The sequence below is a fragment of the Pipra filicauda genome, unplaced genomic scaffold, assembly GCF_003945595.2.
Source record: "Pipra filicauda isolate LSUMZ 115617 unplaced genomic scaffold, ASM394559v2 scaffold44_size3831614_pilon, whole genome shotgun sequence".
In the NCBI taxonomy this organism is placed as follows: Eukaryota; Metazoa; Chordata; class Aves; order Passeriformes; family Pipridae; genus Pipra; species Pipra filicauda.
The window spans coordinates 2,264,073-2,284,032 of NW_024104587.1; the positions used below are offsets into that span (position 1 = coordinate 2,264,073).

At 41.4% G+C, this 19,960-nt stretch overlaps 1 protein-coding gene across 3 annotated transcripts in view; it reads left to right on the plus strand.

The window, feature by feature from the left end:
- The window catches only part of MCTP2 (multiple C2 and transmembrane domain containing 2), a 119,792-nt gene extending 107,870 nt beyond the window's left edge, over nt 1–11,922 (plus strand). For all 3 annotated transcript variants that reach the window (XM_027719891.2, XM_027719892.2, XM_039385938.1), the window contains 4 exons: nt 1,839–1,948; nt 4,319–4,428; nt 6,851–6,948; nt 9,179–11,922. In XM_027719891.2, coding sequence (XP_027575692.2) covers nt 1,839–1,948; nt 4,319–4,428; nt 6,851–6,948; nt 9,179–9,247 — 387 coding nt within the window. In that variant the 3' untranslated portion in view covers nt 9,248–11,922. The remainder of the gene's footprint in view (nt 1–1,838; nt 1,949–4,318; nt 4,429–6,850; nt 6,949–9,178) is intronic.
- Nucleotides 11,923–19,960: the final 8,038 nt, after the last annotated feature.

Genomic DNA, 19,960 nt, shown 5'->3' on the forward strand with positions numbered 1-19,960 from the left:
CCCTCTGTCTGAATTTGGACAGAATGAAATTCCCACTGTCTGGTTTTCCATGAACTGTTCTCCAACTTTTACTTCCAAGTTTGGTGGAAAAAAAGCCAACTGTGGCAGAGGGACCACTGTACCACTCCAGTGAGTGAATAGTTAAATATAATTCCAATGTGTCATTTACATTTGAGCCTAACGAGGTTATAACTGGAGCTGTGTGAAAATGACTTTTTTGTGCTATTTTCACATAAACTGACTATTTATTTATTTATTTTGTTCGGGGGTTATTTCACACCCCAAGGGTTTCATTTTTGTTGGTTGTTTTATTAATGTAAAAATACTCATTTTCACACCCAAATGTGTGATTATTTAAAAAACTGCTTCTATTCATTGTGCACTCACTTGCAACCTAAAGGCAAATATTCAAATGTCTGGAGCTTGATAACTCCATGGTGGTTTTGGCTGCCTTTTTAAAATCAAAAATTACTGGGGAGAGAAATGGGCAGTAAGTAATTCCAAGTGTTATAAGAGCTATACTCCCATGCCTCTCTTTCTCAGCATCCAAGGATGGGTCAGAGGTTATTCCAGCACATGCTGGAGTGTGGTACTCTGTGTCAGGGACACACAAACCTTCTCCCATCACGGTAGTGCCAAAAGGCTGGAGCAAGAGCCGTCACCTCTGTGGTGCTGTGTGACTCTAAGTAGCCTCTGACCTTCTCCTGCATGGAGATATAATGTGGATGACAACACAGAGGCAGAATTGCAGCCGTGTTGATCCGCACGTCTCTGGCCCTCGCTCGTCCCCACCCACCCTTTCCGCCACCCTGACTGGTAAGGACCATGGAGAACATGGATACAAAATGCTTCTTACCATCATCTCCCCTCTCTGGGAACCAGTTGGTTAAAGCACAGCTTAAAATGTCTTATTTTTGCTAAATTGGCCTGATTTTTGAGTGTCTAAAAGTGATGTAAAATCAGTGTCCAGGGCTCTGCGTTTTGTAATAAGTGAATGTTTTGCTGATTTCTCGCTAGAATATCTGCAACCACACCAATTTGCATGCCCGTATGTGTGTTAGATTGCTGGCAAAGAAATGCTGAATGCTGATAATTGTATACTGATTTTCAAGCCTGATTTAAGTCATTTTGATTTTTAATTCATTCTGTGCTTCCTTTTTATTTCTGCAGTTGTGTAGTAATGTCCTGTAATGTTGTTGCCTAAAATAAGCAGTAAGAAACAAAGTTGTGAGATGACCACTGTGAAGGGAAAAGGACATTTCTTCCTTTGATTCTTTTTTTTTTTTCAGTAAAAGAATAAGTCTGTGTATACAGAATGTTCAAAAAATATTGCATTCACTATCTTGCTGCTAATTTATATACACAAAACAGCATGGCTGTGGGGAGCCCAGAAAACTCAGAAAAGTGATATTCAGAAGTTCTGCACAAGAATATTCTTGTTCTTGAGGAGCACTGAGCAGCCAGCACTGCACATTGGGAGTGCTCAGCACCTCTTCTGCTTTGGGGTGAAACTGAAGTTCTTCAGGGAAGTCCTGGTTGAGATTCTGCAGTTGATTTGCATTGGAAGGTGAAGAAACCTCTACCCACGTGTTGAGGAAAAGGAAGAAAATAGAGATCTATATTTTCCATATATATTACATACGATTAAAAATAATGTTAATTGTATGTGATAAACCCTGAGTGTGTGTTCTTTCCTTCCTTCAGTAACATACTTGAGTTCATGGATACAACAGCATTTCTCGGAATCTTACTTTGTTCACATATCTTTGAACATCCTAGCAAATACTGAATATATTAAAAAAAAGTTTTGGTTTTCTGTTTTGTTTTTTGTGTGTTAGGAATCTGAGAAAAAGGGGCTAATTGACAGAATCCACATGGTCCAAGAGATCATCATAGCTGTTCAAAGCATCCTAGAAGAAATAGCATCGTTTGGAGAGAGGATTAAAAAGTAAGTAATAAATTTTTTATTGCTTAACTGTGATTTGCTGTGAAGCAGAACCAGGAGGACTAAGGTGGAGCGAATGTCTTGCTCCAAAAATGACTTCGAGGTGCAGCAGGTTATCCTCACCAGTCCCACCACTGCTGCTTCTCTTACAGTCATTTATTCCAAAAACCTTTTCAAAGCCTAGAGAAGAGGTGAAGCCAAGTGCTTTACTGATACCTTCCACATTTGCCTAAATTTCTGGTCTTATTTGTTTGTGATGGAGTAGGGAGTCATGAATGGCACAGATACTTGTTGAAGATGTGGGCACAGAAGCATCAGGCATTTCTTTTCACTCTCATCACAGAAAGTAGGTAGGAACTGATGGTTGCTTTTCCCACGCCCTCCGTGTCCAGACCTGGCTGCAGGGGTTACCAGTCACTTATGTCTCTGGCCAATGCGTTGATGTTCTTTTCTCTTTGCCATTTTGAGCTGTCTGCTTCCTGCTGGTGCCACAAGGAAGCCCAAAGGGGGTTTTCAGGGTCTCGTTGCAAGGGGAGGCACACAGTGTATTACTGACCTTAAAATGGAGGGAGGTGAAGAGCCTAAAAAAAGAGAAAAAATCCCACACACAAACACACACAAACTTTTATAACTCAATCTACTGGAGCTTAATTGACCCACATTGTTTTCTGTTTTGAACACAAAGTGATGGTTTGTGATCGAGCCACACTTTAATGAGGAGCTGGGTTCAAGCTAAAAATACAGCAAACGCATGTGCTGTGGTTCCATGCTGGACACCCCAGCTGGGGTGGAAATGGCCCAAAGATGTATTCCAGTCTATGAACAGGGCACTGTTCTGCCCAGCTGCATGGCAGGAAGGCTCAAAGCACTTAAACACTATTAATTCTTGTATTCATTTTGGTAACAATGGTCTTAAAGAACACATTGGGTATTAATGTGGAGGCCCGATGTAATTTCAGAAGAATTCTGTTGTAACTCAACAGTGATGTACCATTAAAAAATTGCTATCAAAGTTTTTTTGTAAGTGACAGACTGAATTGTGCTGCAGTTTCCGTCTGTCACTCCAGTTACACAATCATAGGGAGTTTTCTCTGAATTGAGCTATTTTGCTATTTTTTTTTTTTTTGCTTAAGCTACTTGATTGATGATGATGGGTCCTCTCCCACCTATCTTTACTTAATATTTAATACGTCTGTTGAAGCTTAAAAGTAATTCTTGTAGCGTCCTATTAATTTTATCTGTCAAGGGAAGTTTGTCTTATTTTATAGCCTGATCAGTGGTCCACATTCATTCTCTCTTCTTCCTACTCCCCGTCATTGTGATATGATGAAGTTAGCAGGCAGATTGTGAGAAACAGAGATGCCCAGATCTGTAAATCCATCTAACTGGACTAAAATCCATGTAACTGTGGAATAACTGGCATTATTGTAGTCCAGGTATCTCAATATTTGTTGTATGCCACAGGGTTATGTCTTATAAGGGCATGGAGGGACAAAGTAACTTCAAAGGTATGTTAGCAGTAGCTGCTCACCTTAAGTCCGTCATTGACTTACAGATGAGAGGTCAGAGTGAAATTTAAAGTCCTGTTTTTCACTACAGTGTTGTAAAAGTCTGAAATACTTTAGTAACTGAGCCTCTCAAGAGTACTTCCCTTGGGAGAAATCTGATGCAGATTGTTGGAATGCAGAAGCTTGGACTGCTGCTAGAATATTACAGCTTACCCAGGCCAGCCTCCTATATACAGTGTAGTAAGGAATTGTTGAAAATTTAAAGAAATAGAAGCAAATTTATGTATATAAAGAGAGATTTATAAAAAACATTATTCCCTAATGCTATACAGAGGAATTACTCTAACTGCTCTTTCAAAGTTTAGCATCATAATTAATCCATTCCAAGTTACCATCAGGGTTGACTCTGGCTACCTGCCACGTTTGAGTCATGCACTGACACACATCTCGTGTCATCTCCACTGTGGCCCGGTGGAGCCAGCTCTGATGGCTCCGTCTGCAGATCAGATAATCCACCCATGAATAATGAAGAGCTGACTGGTGAGCAGAGATATGAAACAAGTGTGACACGTAGAAGAAAAAACAAAAACAACTCACTTACATGCCTAACAACTTCACTGAGCTCCCCTGGGCTCCTTTTCTCTTTCCTTATCGTGATATCTGCCTCTCAGATATCTCCCTTAATCCATTATAACATCCAGATGTAGGAATCTGCTTATCCACCTTCCAAAGTGTCTGCAATTTATGGCATATCTGACTGTGCCAACCACTGCAAAGAGGTCATTAAATTATTATTGGGTAGCAGAGTACAAACAGTGTCCAAGAACAGAAATGTTGAGAAGGATTGTTTGTTTTTTCCTTACAGCACATTCAACTGGACGGTGCCTTTCCTCTCTGTCCTGGCCTGCTTGGTCCTGGCAGCAGCAACAGTTATTTTGTATTTTATACCACTGAGGTACATAATTTTAATCTGGGGTAAGTACTCCACTGTGTCTCATTTATATGAGATTAAATACAATATATGTCTACAGAATGAAATCAAACAAGCTTTAAACAACCTGTTACACAGACAAACAAGTGCTGTTGCTTAGAGGTGAATAAAGATGTTATGAACTTCTTAAAATTACCATTTCTCCCCCCTTGGTTATCCGATAATTTGCTTTTCTTAGGGTTCTTTATAAGTTTCCAACAGCACCGCAAGAAGAGCATTAGCCTAGATAAGCTACTTTCAGTGTTATTATTCTTCTGCAAGAAAGTAATTAGCTTCCTGGTGCTGTAGCCCCCCAGCTGGGAAATGGTAGGAAGTGGACAAGAAGTGTTTTCAGAGCTGGACCACGTAGACCTGGACCCCAGGAGCCTTTTGGGTCTGAATATCCCTGCAATCAGAACAGGCAGTGTGCCCAGAACCCAGTGGGAGACCCTGAGCATCTCCTTTTGTCATGGGTCAGAAAGCATTTGTATGAAGATACACTATGAAGTAAAAGAGGAGCTTTTAAAAATTAAAACTTTCCCAATGGTGTTATGAAGAAGTATATGATCATCTTTTGCTAAAGGAGGTGGGCAAAAGGGCATGAATGTGACTACATTCAAGGGCATGTAGTCACAGGACAAGGGGGAATGGCTTTAAACTGAAAGAGGGTGGGTTTAGATTAGATATTAGGAAAATACTATGATGGTGATGAATCACTAGTACAAGGTGTGGATGCACAGTCCCTGGAAGTGTTCAAGGCCAGGTTGGATGGGGCTTGGATGAACCCAGTCTAGTGGAAGGTATCCCTGCCCATGGCAGGGATGTTGGATTGAGTTGGTCTTTAAGATCCCTTCCAACCCAAACCATTCTGTGATTCCAGCTGCTTGAAGACTTTCTACATCTCCAAATGGCCTCCTGTCTTATTTAGGGTAGTGACTTTTATCTCAACCTTGAGGTAAAATGGTTGAGAATATTGTGCAGGTAATCCTCACTGACCTGTGGAAGCTTGGCCCTAGTGTGGCTCTGAGTTGTAGGGACCTCCTGTCACCCCTCCAGGGCTGAGCCATCTGCAGCTGTCTTGGCTCTCCTGGATGTAGAAAAGGGAGGGAATGAGAAGGTGGCAGTAAAAAAAGCCACTCCTGGGCAGCAACAGCAGCCAACAAAAAAGAAATAAAGCATTAAATCAAACAAAAGAAAGGGCAAAAGGAAAGGAGAGAAATTGCTGGGAGTAAAAAGTTCAGTAACAAAATATTGCTGTTCTTGTATGGAAGACATGGTGGGTACATGAAAACTATACATCCGTTCAACATCATCTAGAGTGACAGGGCCTTCAAATATGATACATGTTAAACAACTACCCTGTGGCAAGGCCTCAAAAGACCTTATGGTATTTTCTGTTTTTTAAAAATCAGGTACACAGAAAATTGTGTTGTCATTTTGCTACAAGTATGTGGCTTAAAAGCTGAATCTCGGATGTGAAGCAGGTACATTTCAGGGAGAAGAGAAGGCTGGAGCAGCCTCCACATTCAAAATCACTTTCAGGGAAACCACTATGAGATTTTGGACAGGGGCATGATGGAATTGCATGCTGTATTATGATCCTCAGAGACAACCAACATTTGAATTTTTTGCTATTCTTTAAAATGGATTAGCTGATTTTCTTCACCTAGAAGAAGACCTCATACAAGGCAAGAGAAGAGCTCATGAACTCCACAATAACATGAACATTAGACTCCCATAGATCTACTGTCGAGGCTAGGGATCACCTCCGACAGCTGAAGCTTAACTAAGTCCATGGAGATGGGGAGCACAGTTAGCAAGCCAAATTATTCACACAATGATCAAAATAAAGTAAACCTTGTGATAAGTTTTTAGAGTTTCCCACAGCATCATAATATGGCCAACTTGTCAAATGTGGCTTTGCAAAGAGAGAATAAGCTCTGAGACATGATGGGGAAAGGAAGCTTTCATTCTGAGTAGAAATGGAAGGAAAAAAAGGCTTTTTCCTGCCTAGTTATTTTCAGAGCCCTCCAGTTGCCTGGGCAAGAGGAGAGGGGATATCTTTGGTCATCTAGGACAGCAGATTTAACAGCAGTCTTGTTTGTAAACGTGTGTATTCTCTCCCAGAATATCCCCCAGAAAGAATTCATGCTGCAATCTCTTTTCACCACCTTGTTGGCAACAGATGATGCCCAAAGTAGAGAAATACCTTTATCAATAATGCCCTCTCCTTCCTCCAGGAGGCACTTGCAGATGATTCCACGTGACAGGGAACATGTTGTGTGGCTTTAAGGCACTGTTTTCACACTAATTTTTACTTGTGAATCCCTCTTCCCTTTTTCACCTTGCCTGAACAACTTAGAGGGGGAGAGTAGAGAAGGGTTGCATTATTTTGTTTGCCTGTATTTTTTTTCCTTTTCTTCCTAGGCATAAATAAATTTACTAAGAAGCTTAGAAATCCCTACGCCATCGACAATAATGAGCTACTAGATTTCCTCTCCAGGGTACCATCTGATGTTCAAAAGGTAAGTAATGAATGGCCACTGCCAACGGAGGCCACGAGTGACACTGAGAGCGGCCGAGCGCTCCGCTTGGGAATACAATGGCAATGCACTTTTGAATAACGGAGATAAGGAATGGGGGAAAATCCACAAAGGGAGGGGGGAGAGAGAGCGTTAGAAGAGAGGAGAGCCAAAATCCTTTGTCAGAAGGATAAAATGATTGCAGAAAAATTATCCTGAAAAGACCTACTTAAAAAATGATCTGGAAAATCACTCAGCGTGGTTACTGAACTATGGTTTTTGTCACCTTTCTGCTCCGGTATTGGTATGGAGGGAGGAGAAAAATAGTGTCTTTGATAGAGATAACCATCCAAAAGGATTTGCTGAATTCTCCCTTTTCTCAAGGTAGGGGGAGGAATGGGGGGAATTATTTCTGTGACTCTGTGCTTGAGCTCCAAGCCTCCTTTGGACAATGCCCTGCTCATCTTTTTCTTTAAAGAAAACCTTGAAATGTGTATAAAATTCTCTGCAGTTGATCAGATCAATCTTCTGCCATTATGGAATTATAAGTTTTAATCTAACCAGAATCTATCCTCCCTGAATTTCAGTCAAGTCTTGTCTCTTCTCCTATTCTTTGAAACAACAACAGTGTCTTCAATAATCTCGCCTATCTTCCTAGAAATTATTTGAACAATAAGTCCTTTAGAATGTCAAGATCTGTTTATTTCTCTTGGAGGAGGGAAAATAGTCTTGCTGGGTAATGAAGCCACACGATATAAAGGATTCTTTCTTTTGTTTTAATCAACTGGAGTCTGTGTCCTCAGGCCCTGATCCTGATGCCCTGGATCCCACTGACATTGTACCTTTCTCTGTGAATCGTGGCACTTTCCCTGTGAGATGCTCCTCGGTGGGAATAAGGGAATCATAATCTCATGTATGGTGACTTTATGCTGTTGGAGACAGAAATATAATTGCTCACATGCAGTGTCAAGGCATCTGGTAGAAACAAGGTTGGGAAAAGCTTCTGGTGACATTTATCTCAAGAGGCCACCAGATTGGTTGGTGGCAGCACTAATAACTGGAAAGAAATCTCACCATAGGCTGGTGGGAGGAAAAATGCTAAACAGAAACAATCATAGAGACATTAGGCTTCAGTGTAGTTTTGTTTTTTGTCATTGCTCTTGTAGAGGCCACTGGATTTGCAGTGATGGTTTGCATATGCCCTTTAAGTGTTTATGTTTAAAGATAAGCTGCTTTTCTATTTATGCTTTATTTAACATTTACATTTATAACATTTCCTTGAGTGGTTTCTATCATTTTGGGATCCTTTGAGCTCTCCAAGGAAAATGATAACCACTTTCTATGGGAGGAATGATAAAAGTTCCTCAGATAGGACAAACCTTGGAGTTTTCTACTAGTGCTAAAAATAGTGAGACCAAGTGACAGCCACACTCTAGTGAAAAGTCATCCATGGAAACTCCAAAGCCCCTACTTTGTTTTATATGCTATCAATGCGTCAGTATTTCACTGGGGTACTGCAATGAGTTAGAAAGTACTTCTGTCTGTACATTTGCCATTTACAACCCACATGTGTTGGACAAAAGACAGAAAAGGGGTAAAAAAGATGGCATGTTCAGTCAAAGTTTCCCAATGATTTCAATGGGAATACTTTTCTCTACCACAACAGACAATTTGGAGATTACACAATCCTTTGCAGTTTATCACGTGTTTTAACCATTATATTGTATATGAATTTGTTTTGGAAGTGGAGGTAGCTTTTCCCAGGTTCTGTTTGGGAGAATACTTTCCTTTTTTGGAAATGATTAAGTACATCAACCTCCCAAGATCTGTGTATGGTTTTGAAAACTGTCATCTTACTGTCTATTGGGATCCACTTGAATTGAAACTCCTGAGAGAAGTTTATTAAACTTATAGGTTAATGCCAGAGAGATAAGAAAAACAACTCCCAAACCAAAACAAACCCAAAAGATCTACCCTACGTTGCTGAAATCAGGTAGAACCCCATGTATCTCATTAGAAAAATCTGCTTTTAATATTTTTGTTTCAAGAAATGATGCATGACTTCTCAAATCCTTCCTGCAATTAATCCCCCATGTTCCTGTGTTTAGAAAATGATTCATTACTTTTGAACCTTCCTTAGTTTCCCTTGGTTTGTCCTCAGGGAGCCATTAACACACACTGTAGTGAGCTAGAGTTACCTAACTGCAAACGTCATGTCTATTTGTTTTTACAGGTGCAGCATGCTGAATTGAAACCATACAGCAGCTCCAGTCCCATTAGGAGGAAGCGGAGTGCGCTATAGGATGCAGCAGGATTTCGGAATGCAGCATCTCCCTCCATCCACACGCATGTGCACACAAGCTGCAGCCCTCCCCTCCTTCTAGCTTCAGAACAATAATACTAGAATCACTGCCACAGGCTTTTTCTTTTTTTTTTTTTTTTGGAAGATGTGTTTTTTGAAAAACACCTATCCTGGGTTTCTTTTTTGGGATGTCTTTTTGGCATGGAGTCATAACCCGAAAAAGAGCAAGGTGGAATGTATAAATTAGCTTGTGGGGTGGGGAGGAGGAGAATGGGAGAGGATGGTGCAACTGCACCTTTTATTTTTCTTTTTTCTTTTTCCCTTTGATTGCAGAGACAAGGCTGGATGTGGCAGCACTCCCTGTTTTATGTAGGAAGAGATAATTCCGCTTAGTGTAGCAGATCAGCTGAGCTGATGTGAGGAGATGCTCTGAACCAGTTTTTAACATATCCAACAGATTTACATTAAGATATGAAAGCTATTCTTTTCTGAGTTAAATCACTGTGCCTAGAAAGGTTTAAGCTCTGAATTAACGAGTCTTTGATACCCATCTTCTGTTCAAGCAGTGTACATTTTAGAAAGTTTTTTATCATAATTAGCAGAAAGAGCTAGGAGCTCCAACAGTATCTCTATATTTCATCCAGCACTTGTGGGTTTTTCTTTTTCCTTTTTTTTTTCCCCCCTCTTTTTTTTTTTTTTTTTTTTTTTTTTTAAAGCCCACCCTGTGGTTAACTCTTTGGATACTGGAATCATCAGAGATCCATTGCTGGCAATGGATGCATGAAAACCTTATGCCGTGAAAGGATTAAGAGACTGTGGAAAAGGCTAACTCACTGACCTGAAAAGACTCTGTTGACTTGCCTTTTATAATTCCATCTCATCAGATAATTTCAGCATTGCTGTTGTTTTCCTGTCTAAATCCAGAGGGGTCAACACTACAGATCCAAGAGAAAAAAACACTTTATAGCCTTAAAGAAATAAGTACTTGTGCAGAAAGAGAGCCCTGTGCCCAAAGATGTGGTTGTGCAATAGTCTGCAGGCTTTGGTCAACCACTGATGTCTTCTTGTAGTCTTTCCTGGTGGTTCACAAGGAGAGGACCAGAAAGTGAAGTCATATGGAAACTGAGCAAAGACAGAAGAAAGGACCCCTTATTCTGTTCTGAGGAGAATGTGATTTCTTGCTTGCTTACCAATCTTTTAACTATTGTGCTTTTGCTTTATATATTTCACATAACCAGCATTATTCAGATTGTTTGACTGGGGTAACTAAAACACAGAATCATATGTAAACCTGCTTAATTTTGGTGATAGTGTAGCCCTTGGTCCTTTAGGTGCTGTAGGACATTGTGGGAGTGACTTGCCACTTCAAGAAGTCACTGGTAGCACAAGAGCTGGAGTTTTCTTCTTATTCGCAGCCAGGGGCTACCACCAGCATCCCCTGTGGTAGTTCACAGAACAAAGAAATAAAGAAACCTGAGACAGGTTTCTTTTTACCAAAAAAAAATTAATTTGGAAGTCACCTAATAAGTGGATGGGTGATCCAAATGGAGTTGTGTGTGGTTCTGTGGGCCTGTTGCATGAATTTGAAGAAGGAAAACTAACAGAAGAGTATCTTCCACTGGATTATTTGCCAGATTCAGTAATTTTTTGTAAGTTTATTTTTCAAAGCCCCACTGTGCCTTTGAATAAGGACAGGCACATTTTCATATACTTGATTGGATAAAGAATGTATTTTGCTCATGCAAAGTGTGTGTAGCTGCAAATGGAAGGATAGAAGAAAGATTATCCTGGTTTTAAAAGCCACAAAAATGCCTCTTTGTTTGCACGTGTGCTTATGTACCCATGTGTATACAGAGTTGTGTATAAAGAGTACATGTATAATGTATTTATAGGAGAGTGTGTGTGGGAAAATGGGTGAATATACAGATTGAAAAACCTTGAAAATGTTTATGAAAAATGCCAAAGATTCTAAAGCTTATCATCTGCGTCTGTTCTTCTTCATTTTGTATCTTTCCCGGCATGTCTCTCTGGCTGAGCCAGATCTCTGCATGATTTGATTTACTTCAACTTAATGAAGCTGGTTGGAAAGAGCCTTGTAGAAATTACAAAATCTCCAGTAAATCTCCTTCTTGTACATACAATAGATGTCCACGGAACCCTTTTGTTAAACCAGTTTCTCAATCTTCTCTGTAAACAATGCCTCATTGTCTCGCTTAAAACTATCATCTGGTTTATCAAACTGAAGTCTTGTCATTTTGTAAGGACCAAAGTCAGACATATTTAAGCAGGCGTGTGAGATCTGATGGTTTATTTGAGTGAAAACATTCAACTGCAGGAAAAATCGCTTATTTATTCAGAAAGTGGGATTCATACTTTAATAGATTTGTTGAGTTTTTTCCTAAGATTTTTCCACGTGGAGCTTATTTCTGTTCAGGAGACAGGGTCACCTTTTTTTTTAATTTTATTTTTAAATTTTTCCTTTTTTTTTGATGTAGATATGTTGGGTTTCAGAATAATTTGTGTTAATTGTTGCACTGGGGACATACCAAATGAAGGGGTTTGGATGGTCCAGTACCTATATATGTTGTAATGAGCTCTTTGTTTTGATAACTGCTGTTTGAAATGCAATAAACATCTGAGGTTAAGCTGATGCTTTTAATTTATCTGGTTTAGGACATATGTTTCCCATTCTTTGCAAAATACTGTGCTATAATATTTACTGTCTGACTAGGTAAGCAAGTACATCCCTTGGCAGAGCAGTATAACAGCTAACACTGGAATTTACTTGAAGTGGAGTAAGGAGCATAAGTATATCTGTGCTGCAGCAGGAGATGAGGTAAAGCCTTACCCCACCTACATAAAACTCTTCAGTGGGATTTCCTAGGCCCTGCCTAAAGGAGAAGAGGGTTATGTGCACTTACTGCACTCTACAGTCATCAAACTCTATATTCAGATTTTTCATTTGGATCTTAAAGCAAGAATATTAGTTGATATCTCTGTGTGTCCGTTTGCCTGTGCAGATTATCAGCGTTTACATTGTTAATCTATTCAATGTACAGCATAGAAATTATAAACTTATATTTTTAATTTAAGGATTAAAAAGACGTTTCAGTGCGTTTGCAGTCTAAAGTCTCTGAGACCAGAAGCCATTTGGAAATTTAAATCTAACTATGTGTCTTTTGGATTTTAGAATCATAGAGATATGGGAATATGAAGCATGTCCACTAACTGTACAGTGTGTAAATGCCTGGGTTTGACGTGTATGTGCAAATGCAGTTTGTACTTATGTTTGCCCAAACAAAAGCTTCTGCTGAAAGTTGGTTTCTTGAATAATCATGAATAGGACTGAGGACTCAGCTGCCCTATGGAACACTGTCAGTGAAACTCAGTCACTGAAATGCACCTTGTGGGAAGCAAGCAAACAACTGAATAAAGCACAGCTGGTGGAAATGTCACACACCTTTCCTTTTCATCTGCTTGCAAAGCTCCAGTTTTAACCTTCAGCCCTGGCTCTGCTTCCCCCCCACAGTCCCCTCCTGAGGCCCGACAAAGCTGTGGAGAGCCCAGGCTTTGCCCTGCAGCCCAGGGATCCCAGTGGAGAGCCCTGCCCAGCAGACCAGCACTGACACCCGTGTGCATGGGAAGGGGAAACTGCTGCTCCCATAGAAATTAGACTGGCTGCTGCTAATTCCCTGCCTGGGGTAAGAGTGCTAACAACTCCCTGAATTGGGCTGTCCCACTTGAACACAGACTTGCCATTTAATTTCCTGTACTCTACATGGGGCTAGGTTTTATTTTATATTTTTAATTTGGAGGGCCTGATCCTGCAGGCGTTACCGCAAGGGGAACTGGAGTTATTTTCTCATCAGACCAGTAGGTTCACATCAAGAAGGAAATTTGGCGTCTCTGAACCTTAAGAAAAAAATTGACAAAATAAATTCTAACCAAACCTTAACCTTTAGATTTTCCATCCTTTTACTAAGATGACAGACTGTTTTGGAAATGTTAGCTTTGGCTTTAGAGACTATGGCACGTGTTAGTAGTGAATCCTGTTCTTACTTAATGTTGTACTTGCAGTTTATCTGTAAAGCTACATAAGTCACGGCCCTGGTGCATCTCCCCCTTCAAATCACATGGAGGCATGATAAAAGAATATGTGCTCCTCAGCATCCTGAAAGTTACCAACTCAAAAGGAAGCTGAGGTACTACAAATGATGGTTAATCTGTTGGACTGTTTTAATCATTCTAAGTTTGGCTAAGCCAGGCGAAATACAATTTTGGGACAAAGTATCTGCCTGACAGTAGGGAAGACCCTCAGCAGCGATAGTAATTATATTGTTCAAGGAACTTGTGAGCAAAGGATATGTTTATGATTAATGTAAATATTCACAAGCATTTAGAAATAGTGTTGGAATGAAAAAACAGCCTCTTGAGATTATAGCATTTTTAATCTACTTTTCTCTGTGATGCTTTGACTGAAAACAATGCAGCATTTCAAGAGAATTTAGAAGGTCATTTTGTTTTGAATAAGAGACGTTCTCTTCTAACATAAATCATGAAACTGAGCACGAAGAAGCAGGAGGTGGCATTCAGGTCTCAGTATTTGCAGCAGCAGCACCTGGGTGGGCACAAGTTCAAACTCTCAGCGTGGCTTTCACCCGAGGGCTGGTGATTCTTGTTAAATTTTACGTGAATGAACGTTTGCCAGTCGGTTCCTGTGTGTTGGATTGAACACCTGCAAATTCCCTCTTGGCTGAACAAGATGATGTACCTCTTGCAGGGAAGAAAGTAAGAGCTGGAAGACATGCTGGTGTAAACTTCATTTGTGCTGATGTCGTAGTGCAACCAGCCTTCTAAACACTTGAGGAAGGTTGCAGAACACTCCTTGCAGAAGGAAGGTGGGACAGGCTCATGGTCTGGGCACATTTATCTAGTTCTGGACATTACAGGGCCAACCATGGTCAAATTTAGATAGTCAACAGATTATGCCTCTCACTCTTAACTACTGGCTGCTAGAATGGCTTAACAAGCACATTTAAAGAGTGGCTTTCAGTCCATGAAGGAAAAATAAGGCACTGGTCTTCAGAGATTTGGAGGGTAGATGGGTAGGTATGGGTATGGAACCTGTGCTAGGGAGTGCTTCCTCAGGGGACCTAGGGGCTGTTTAGTTAGGGATTTCTCCTCCATTTGTTGTGAGTAGATTTATGGCAGATGAAGGAATAATTTTTTTGCTCTTCATCTCTGCATTTTGGTAAGTTATTATTAAATGCTTAACTGTCATCTACAAACTGAAGATGACAAATCCTAAAGACTTAGGCCTGACACTTCCAGAGGTATGGTTAACCCAGATTCTCCTTGAGGCCCAAAGGGATGTGGGGATAAAATGATTCTGGATCCAAATACCTTCAGGGCAGTGCAAAGTCTGTTCACCTGTAATGTTCCAGTGACTTCAAAGATGCTGGTCAGTACTTCAGTTTCACCTTCGGAATGGTAAGTGAATAAAAGGGGGAATTATCTTAACGACACTACTTTTTATTCCTACTATAGATTTTTTTTTTAATGAGGTCACATGAAAAGAAAAAAATCGCATTATTTCTTGAACAAACACTTGCTGCTACTTCTACCTACTGTATGTGGAATATGGGCTTTTTGATCTCTCACTGTCACCTAGAGCAGCTGATTTTAAGGGCCTGAGTCTATGTGCAGTTAAACCATTTATTTTTCTCTTGCTCAGTACTGCCACCTCCCAAAGTAAAGAAAATATCTTCATTTTCAAGTGGAGATGCACAGTGGAAAGAGCATATGTTCCTACAGACAAAAAAAGACTGTTAGATTCAGTGACTTGTGTGCTAAATTTTGCTTTCATCATGGCTGTCTGCTTTCTCCCTCCATCTTCTGTCTGCCTGTGGTCGGCTCATTCCACAGAGTGAGTATCCAGAGCCACACAGCAGCTACAACCTCAGAAGAAGGGGCAGGAGGGGGGTGAAGTCTCCCTCCAGCTCTGGCAATAGACGACTTTACTGAAAGTCAATGCCATTCCCTTGCATTTATCACTGCCACTCTTGCTCTGCATATTTTTGGTATTCGCCATGCATTGTTAGCAGTGATTGTCATGTAATTAAATCACTGCTCATCACAAGAGCCTATTTTTATGCTGAGATAAGCATCAGAAGTCTGCTGCAGCGTCCCCCAGATCAATAAAGATGTTCCCTGTAGGATTACAAATAGTCTGGGGTTGTACAGGGCACTAGAATTAATTAGGAATGATTTCTCTTTTTCTTTCTTCTTTCAATACATTTTTAATTGTTTATCCATTTTCGATGGGCTTGTTTTTAACTCTGCCGTGATGGCCCAGATGCTTCTGCTCAGACCTTTTGAGTATGATATGATATCAGTTTGGGCAATACCAAATTGCTGTGAGCAGTCACTATTATCATCATCTTTCCATAGCCATGTGTGACTGTTGCTTCAAAATATGTTTTTGAATGAGATATTTGCATCTCAGGCTTTGCACTTGAGATTACAGTTAAATCGGTTTATAAATGATTTGAGATCCAAACACAGTGGTTAACCTTCAGGTGCTACGCTGAAGATTTTGGCATTTTGATCAGAAGACCAGAGGGCAAGTGGAGAAACTTGAGCCATTTCCTGAGGAGGCATTTGCCCAAGGTCACAGAGCAAGTCTATGGCAGAAAGAGGACTAGCACCCTGGATTATTTTGGTTTAGACTTTCCTAGTCTCATCTATCCACTTCCCTTTGCATTGTTTTTACGTTTTCTTCTGCTTGTGTGCCAAGGTGATTTTATCATCCTCCCTGGGCCCTGGTCCATAGAAACTGTGGGCTGTCTATGTAAGACACTGTATGGTGGGGCAGAAGTTTCTGGAGAGTTTCTAAAAACAGACCGGGAATGTCCCTGAATGGATGAGGCATAGGGAAGTTGAAAGTCTTGATTTTCACTGCCCTTAAGCCAAACAGCTGAGTACCTCATCCTTCTGATCCAGCATCATCAAAAATGGAAGTGGCTTTTTCAGCTGTGCTGGTGAGAGAGCGTTTGCCCTCTTGAAAGCACAGGGAAAAAGTAAATTCCTTTTAGGGAATAGAAGCAGAGTCAGGATTCCTGTAGGGAAGAATAATCACTTCTCTCCATGAAAAAGCAATGAACAGTTGAGTGTTTTGCACTTGCATTGCTGTACAAAAGTGTTGTTCTTCATGAGCTGCACCTGAAATGCACTGAAATCAAATGCCTGTGGAGCAAAAGGGGCTTTGGATCAGTCTGGCTACTTCTATGGAAGGGATAAACAGTGGTCAAATTTGCCGCTGATAAGTGGGATGCACTTAATGCAGAGAGGATTCCATCAAGATTCAAGGCCACATGAACTTACTGGATCACAAACCAGCAGAAGGTACCTATGCCCAGAACATGATGTGATGCAGCTCCTGTCAGGCAGCCAGAACCCACCTGCCCAGGATTGGCGTAGGGCAGCACAGGAGAAGAGCTGGCAGCCCTTGAACATCTCTGGCTTAAAAGCTTGGTGAAAACCCTCTGAGCAAGCCTCTTCTCAAATGAGCAGTCAGGAGGGAGCTCCTGCACAGACCACATTCTGCAGCAGTGGCTTGTTCTGTCCTCCACTGCAGCACTGTGCACTAGTAGAGGAAAGGACACCATCATTCTTGCTTGTGCCAGCAGAGCCCTGATGATTTCAGCACTTGCTTCTGGTTTACCCTGTGCAACAGAGAATTCAAGCTTGCCTCTTTTCCACTTACCAGCTCCCTCCTTCCTGGGAAGGGGCTCTGGGGGATTTTGTTTCTCCCCTGAAACTCTGCAGAGCTGCTGCTCACCACAGGCAGGGGTCTGCATAGTGGGCTTTTGGCAGCTCTTCTACTGCATATGCATAGTGTTAGGCTTCTTTGCAGGGAATCTCTTTCTAAAGTTATTTTCTGTTTTCTCATGTGTTCAGTCATTTCCATCATCACAGTGTGACTTGGATTAAGGTAATTCAGACTCCTATGAAAGGTATGTTTGCCTCAGAAATTTTTACGAGAAATAATTCTTCTATTTCCAGCTCGCAAGGTCAGTTTGCTTGCTACCAACCTTCTCATTTTTTAAATAGTATTATTAGAGCTCAAATGTATGAGATGAATTTAACATTGCCATAAATTTTGGTTGACTGCAGATTTTTGGGGGATGGTTGGCATCCATGCTACATCAAAGTGCTCAATGTTATGGAAAACTGGATTACTTAACCAAAGGGGGAAGTATACTGAGATTTTCAGTGGGCAGTTGTCCTAAATCCAGCGAGCACCATCCCAGTCCTGCTGAAGTCAGTGCAACTCTCCCATTGTTCTGAAATTAGCCCTGGACAGCCTTGCTGGGTGGTGACCTCTGTGGCAGTTGCACGGTCTTCTCATAGATAATCTGCAAATTGCCCATGAACGATATGTACAAACGTGTTTGGTATGGTGCTAATTTACTGGCAAGGTCTGGGTACACGAATGCAACACTCTGCTTGGGGGGAGTGTCAGCAGTGCCCAGCAGCCAGTGTAGATGTTTGATTTCTGTGCAGCATGTTGGGGATATCTGAGGAATGGGCTCAGCCTCCCTTTCACATGTGTTTAGAGATCTCCAGCTGGGCCAGAATTTGCCAGATGACAACGATGGGGAAGGCATCAGAAATATTTCTGTAGATATAACCCCTCCACACCCCAAAAGAAATTTATCTAGTTCGTACATGGGTGTTACAAAAACCTTGTTCAGGGCTACAGGACGCGGCTGGACATTATCAGTCCTGTGTTCCGGCCGAGTTTATTTTGGGGTGGTCAGAAAGGAAATCCTAGTGTAGAGGAGGGCGGAACATTTTTGTTGAACTGATGTGAAAAAGAAAAATACCTGGCCATTTGGAAGGATTTGAACTCTTAGCATAAGGCTCTGGGAGATGGATGAATGGTCAAAGGGAGGTGACGGGTGGGTCAGAGGTCCGATGGCATAACTCATCACTGTGAGAAGTCCCTATCTCACAGTGAAAGTCTAAGAACTGGCTGGCAGCAGAGTGACCCGTAGCAGCTAATTCATCAGAAGGATTTCCCGTCTGAATATGCAGATGTGTGCACAATTATTTTACCTATCTTCCCAAACAGAGCATGTGTCCCTGCACGCTTAAATAAATCTTGGCGCTGTCCCTTCCAGAAGGCATTTTGGGTTCAGCCTGGTTGCCTGCATCCTGAATAGTTTTGTTCAGCAGAGTCCTTGCAAACAGCCCGTCTCCTCTTCCCTTTCCGCTTCCCCTTCCTCCTCCTCCCATCCCACTGCAATCACTGCTGCCCAGACCCATCCTTCACTTGCACAAAACTGATTTCTGTTTATGGAGCAGCTGGCAGCAGCAAGGCTCGAGCACTGAGCGATGACTAAGAAACAAGCCCACTTTTCCCTTAGCTGTCAGGAGCTTTTAGAAATAACACCCTCCTCTGAGGAAGTCAGAATAGCAACAGGAAAATAAGTAAAACCTATTATAAAACAGTTGTCCAAGAACTTAGGCACGGCGCGGGGTAGAGATCAATATGCTGTGAAGGTTAAATCTATTTTCACACTGTGTTCTATTTCACAGTTTAATGGTGTTTTAATGTGTCTGTCACTGAACCCCCTTCATGTTATGCAGGTAGAGCCTTTACAAAGGAGAAATAACATTGGCTTTACAAGCTTCACAGTAACATCTTATTTACCAGCTGAGATCTGACGCTTTCCTCCCTGGACGTATGCCAGGGCTTGACTATTTTAGTTTACTTATTTTATTATTTTATTTTATCTTATTTTTATTTTATTTTGCTTTATTTATTTATTTATTTAATTTTTATTTTTTTAGAAGAGGTAATATGGTGTCGCATTTACAATAATTTTTAGATGGCTTTTGGGGAATGTCTGTAAGGATTGGAGCAGCAGGAGCATGTGTGTGCCTGTGTAGAAGGGACAGAAATATCTACTGCTGTTTATACAAGCTAAATACATGGAGGATATGCAGCATTCCCACAGTTGAGTTTGCATCCAGTTCAAAATGGTTTCAATGGTTTAACTTGAACTTGGCTGATGCTGGGATGTTCCATTGGGCTTGGGAAGAGCAGGGAGGGCAAAGTAAAGATTCTGAAAGAGGATGAGGGAGAAGGAGAGTTGATTTTAGCCTGTGCTAGTGGAAAGGATGAAAGGGGAGGGAAAGAGAGAGAAAGGGAGCAAAGGCCAAGAAGGAAGTGTGTTATAAAATCCAGGGTATGTGCAGTGCTAAAGCACACATACAGAGCTGTCTTCACTGTTTGAGATGAAGAATTTTGTATTTCCAAGGCTCAGCTCGCATCCTTTGTTTAGAAGATGAAAAAGGAAAAACCCCTGTTTTGCTTTAATTATCTCTTTTGAACAGCACCTAGGGAAGGGAGAGGCTGGGATACCCTAGTCCAAGGGTACTGCTGGTTCAGGGCTTCCGATGTGGAACAGGGCAGGCAAATGCTGTGTGTTGGTGTTCGTGTGCTGACCTGCTTGGTGGGGATGCTTTGACAAACCTCCCACTGCCTGTGGCTGAGCCAGCAGCTGGACACGGCCTCTGGCCATTTACACCCCCCTGCAAGGAGTCGGGGCTGCACACCAATGTATTTTCTCCCACTGACGAGTCTGGGAGAGCCGCAATCGAGCAGCTCCTCTAGTTTTGCCATGAGCGAATCTTTGTGCCTGT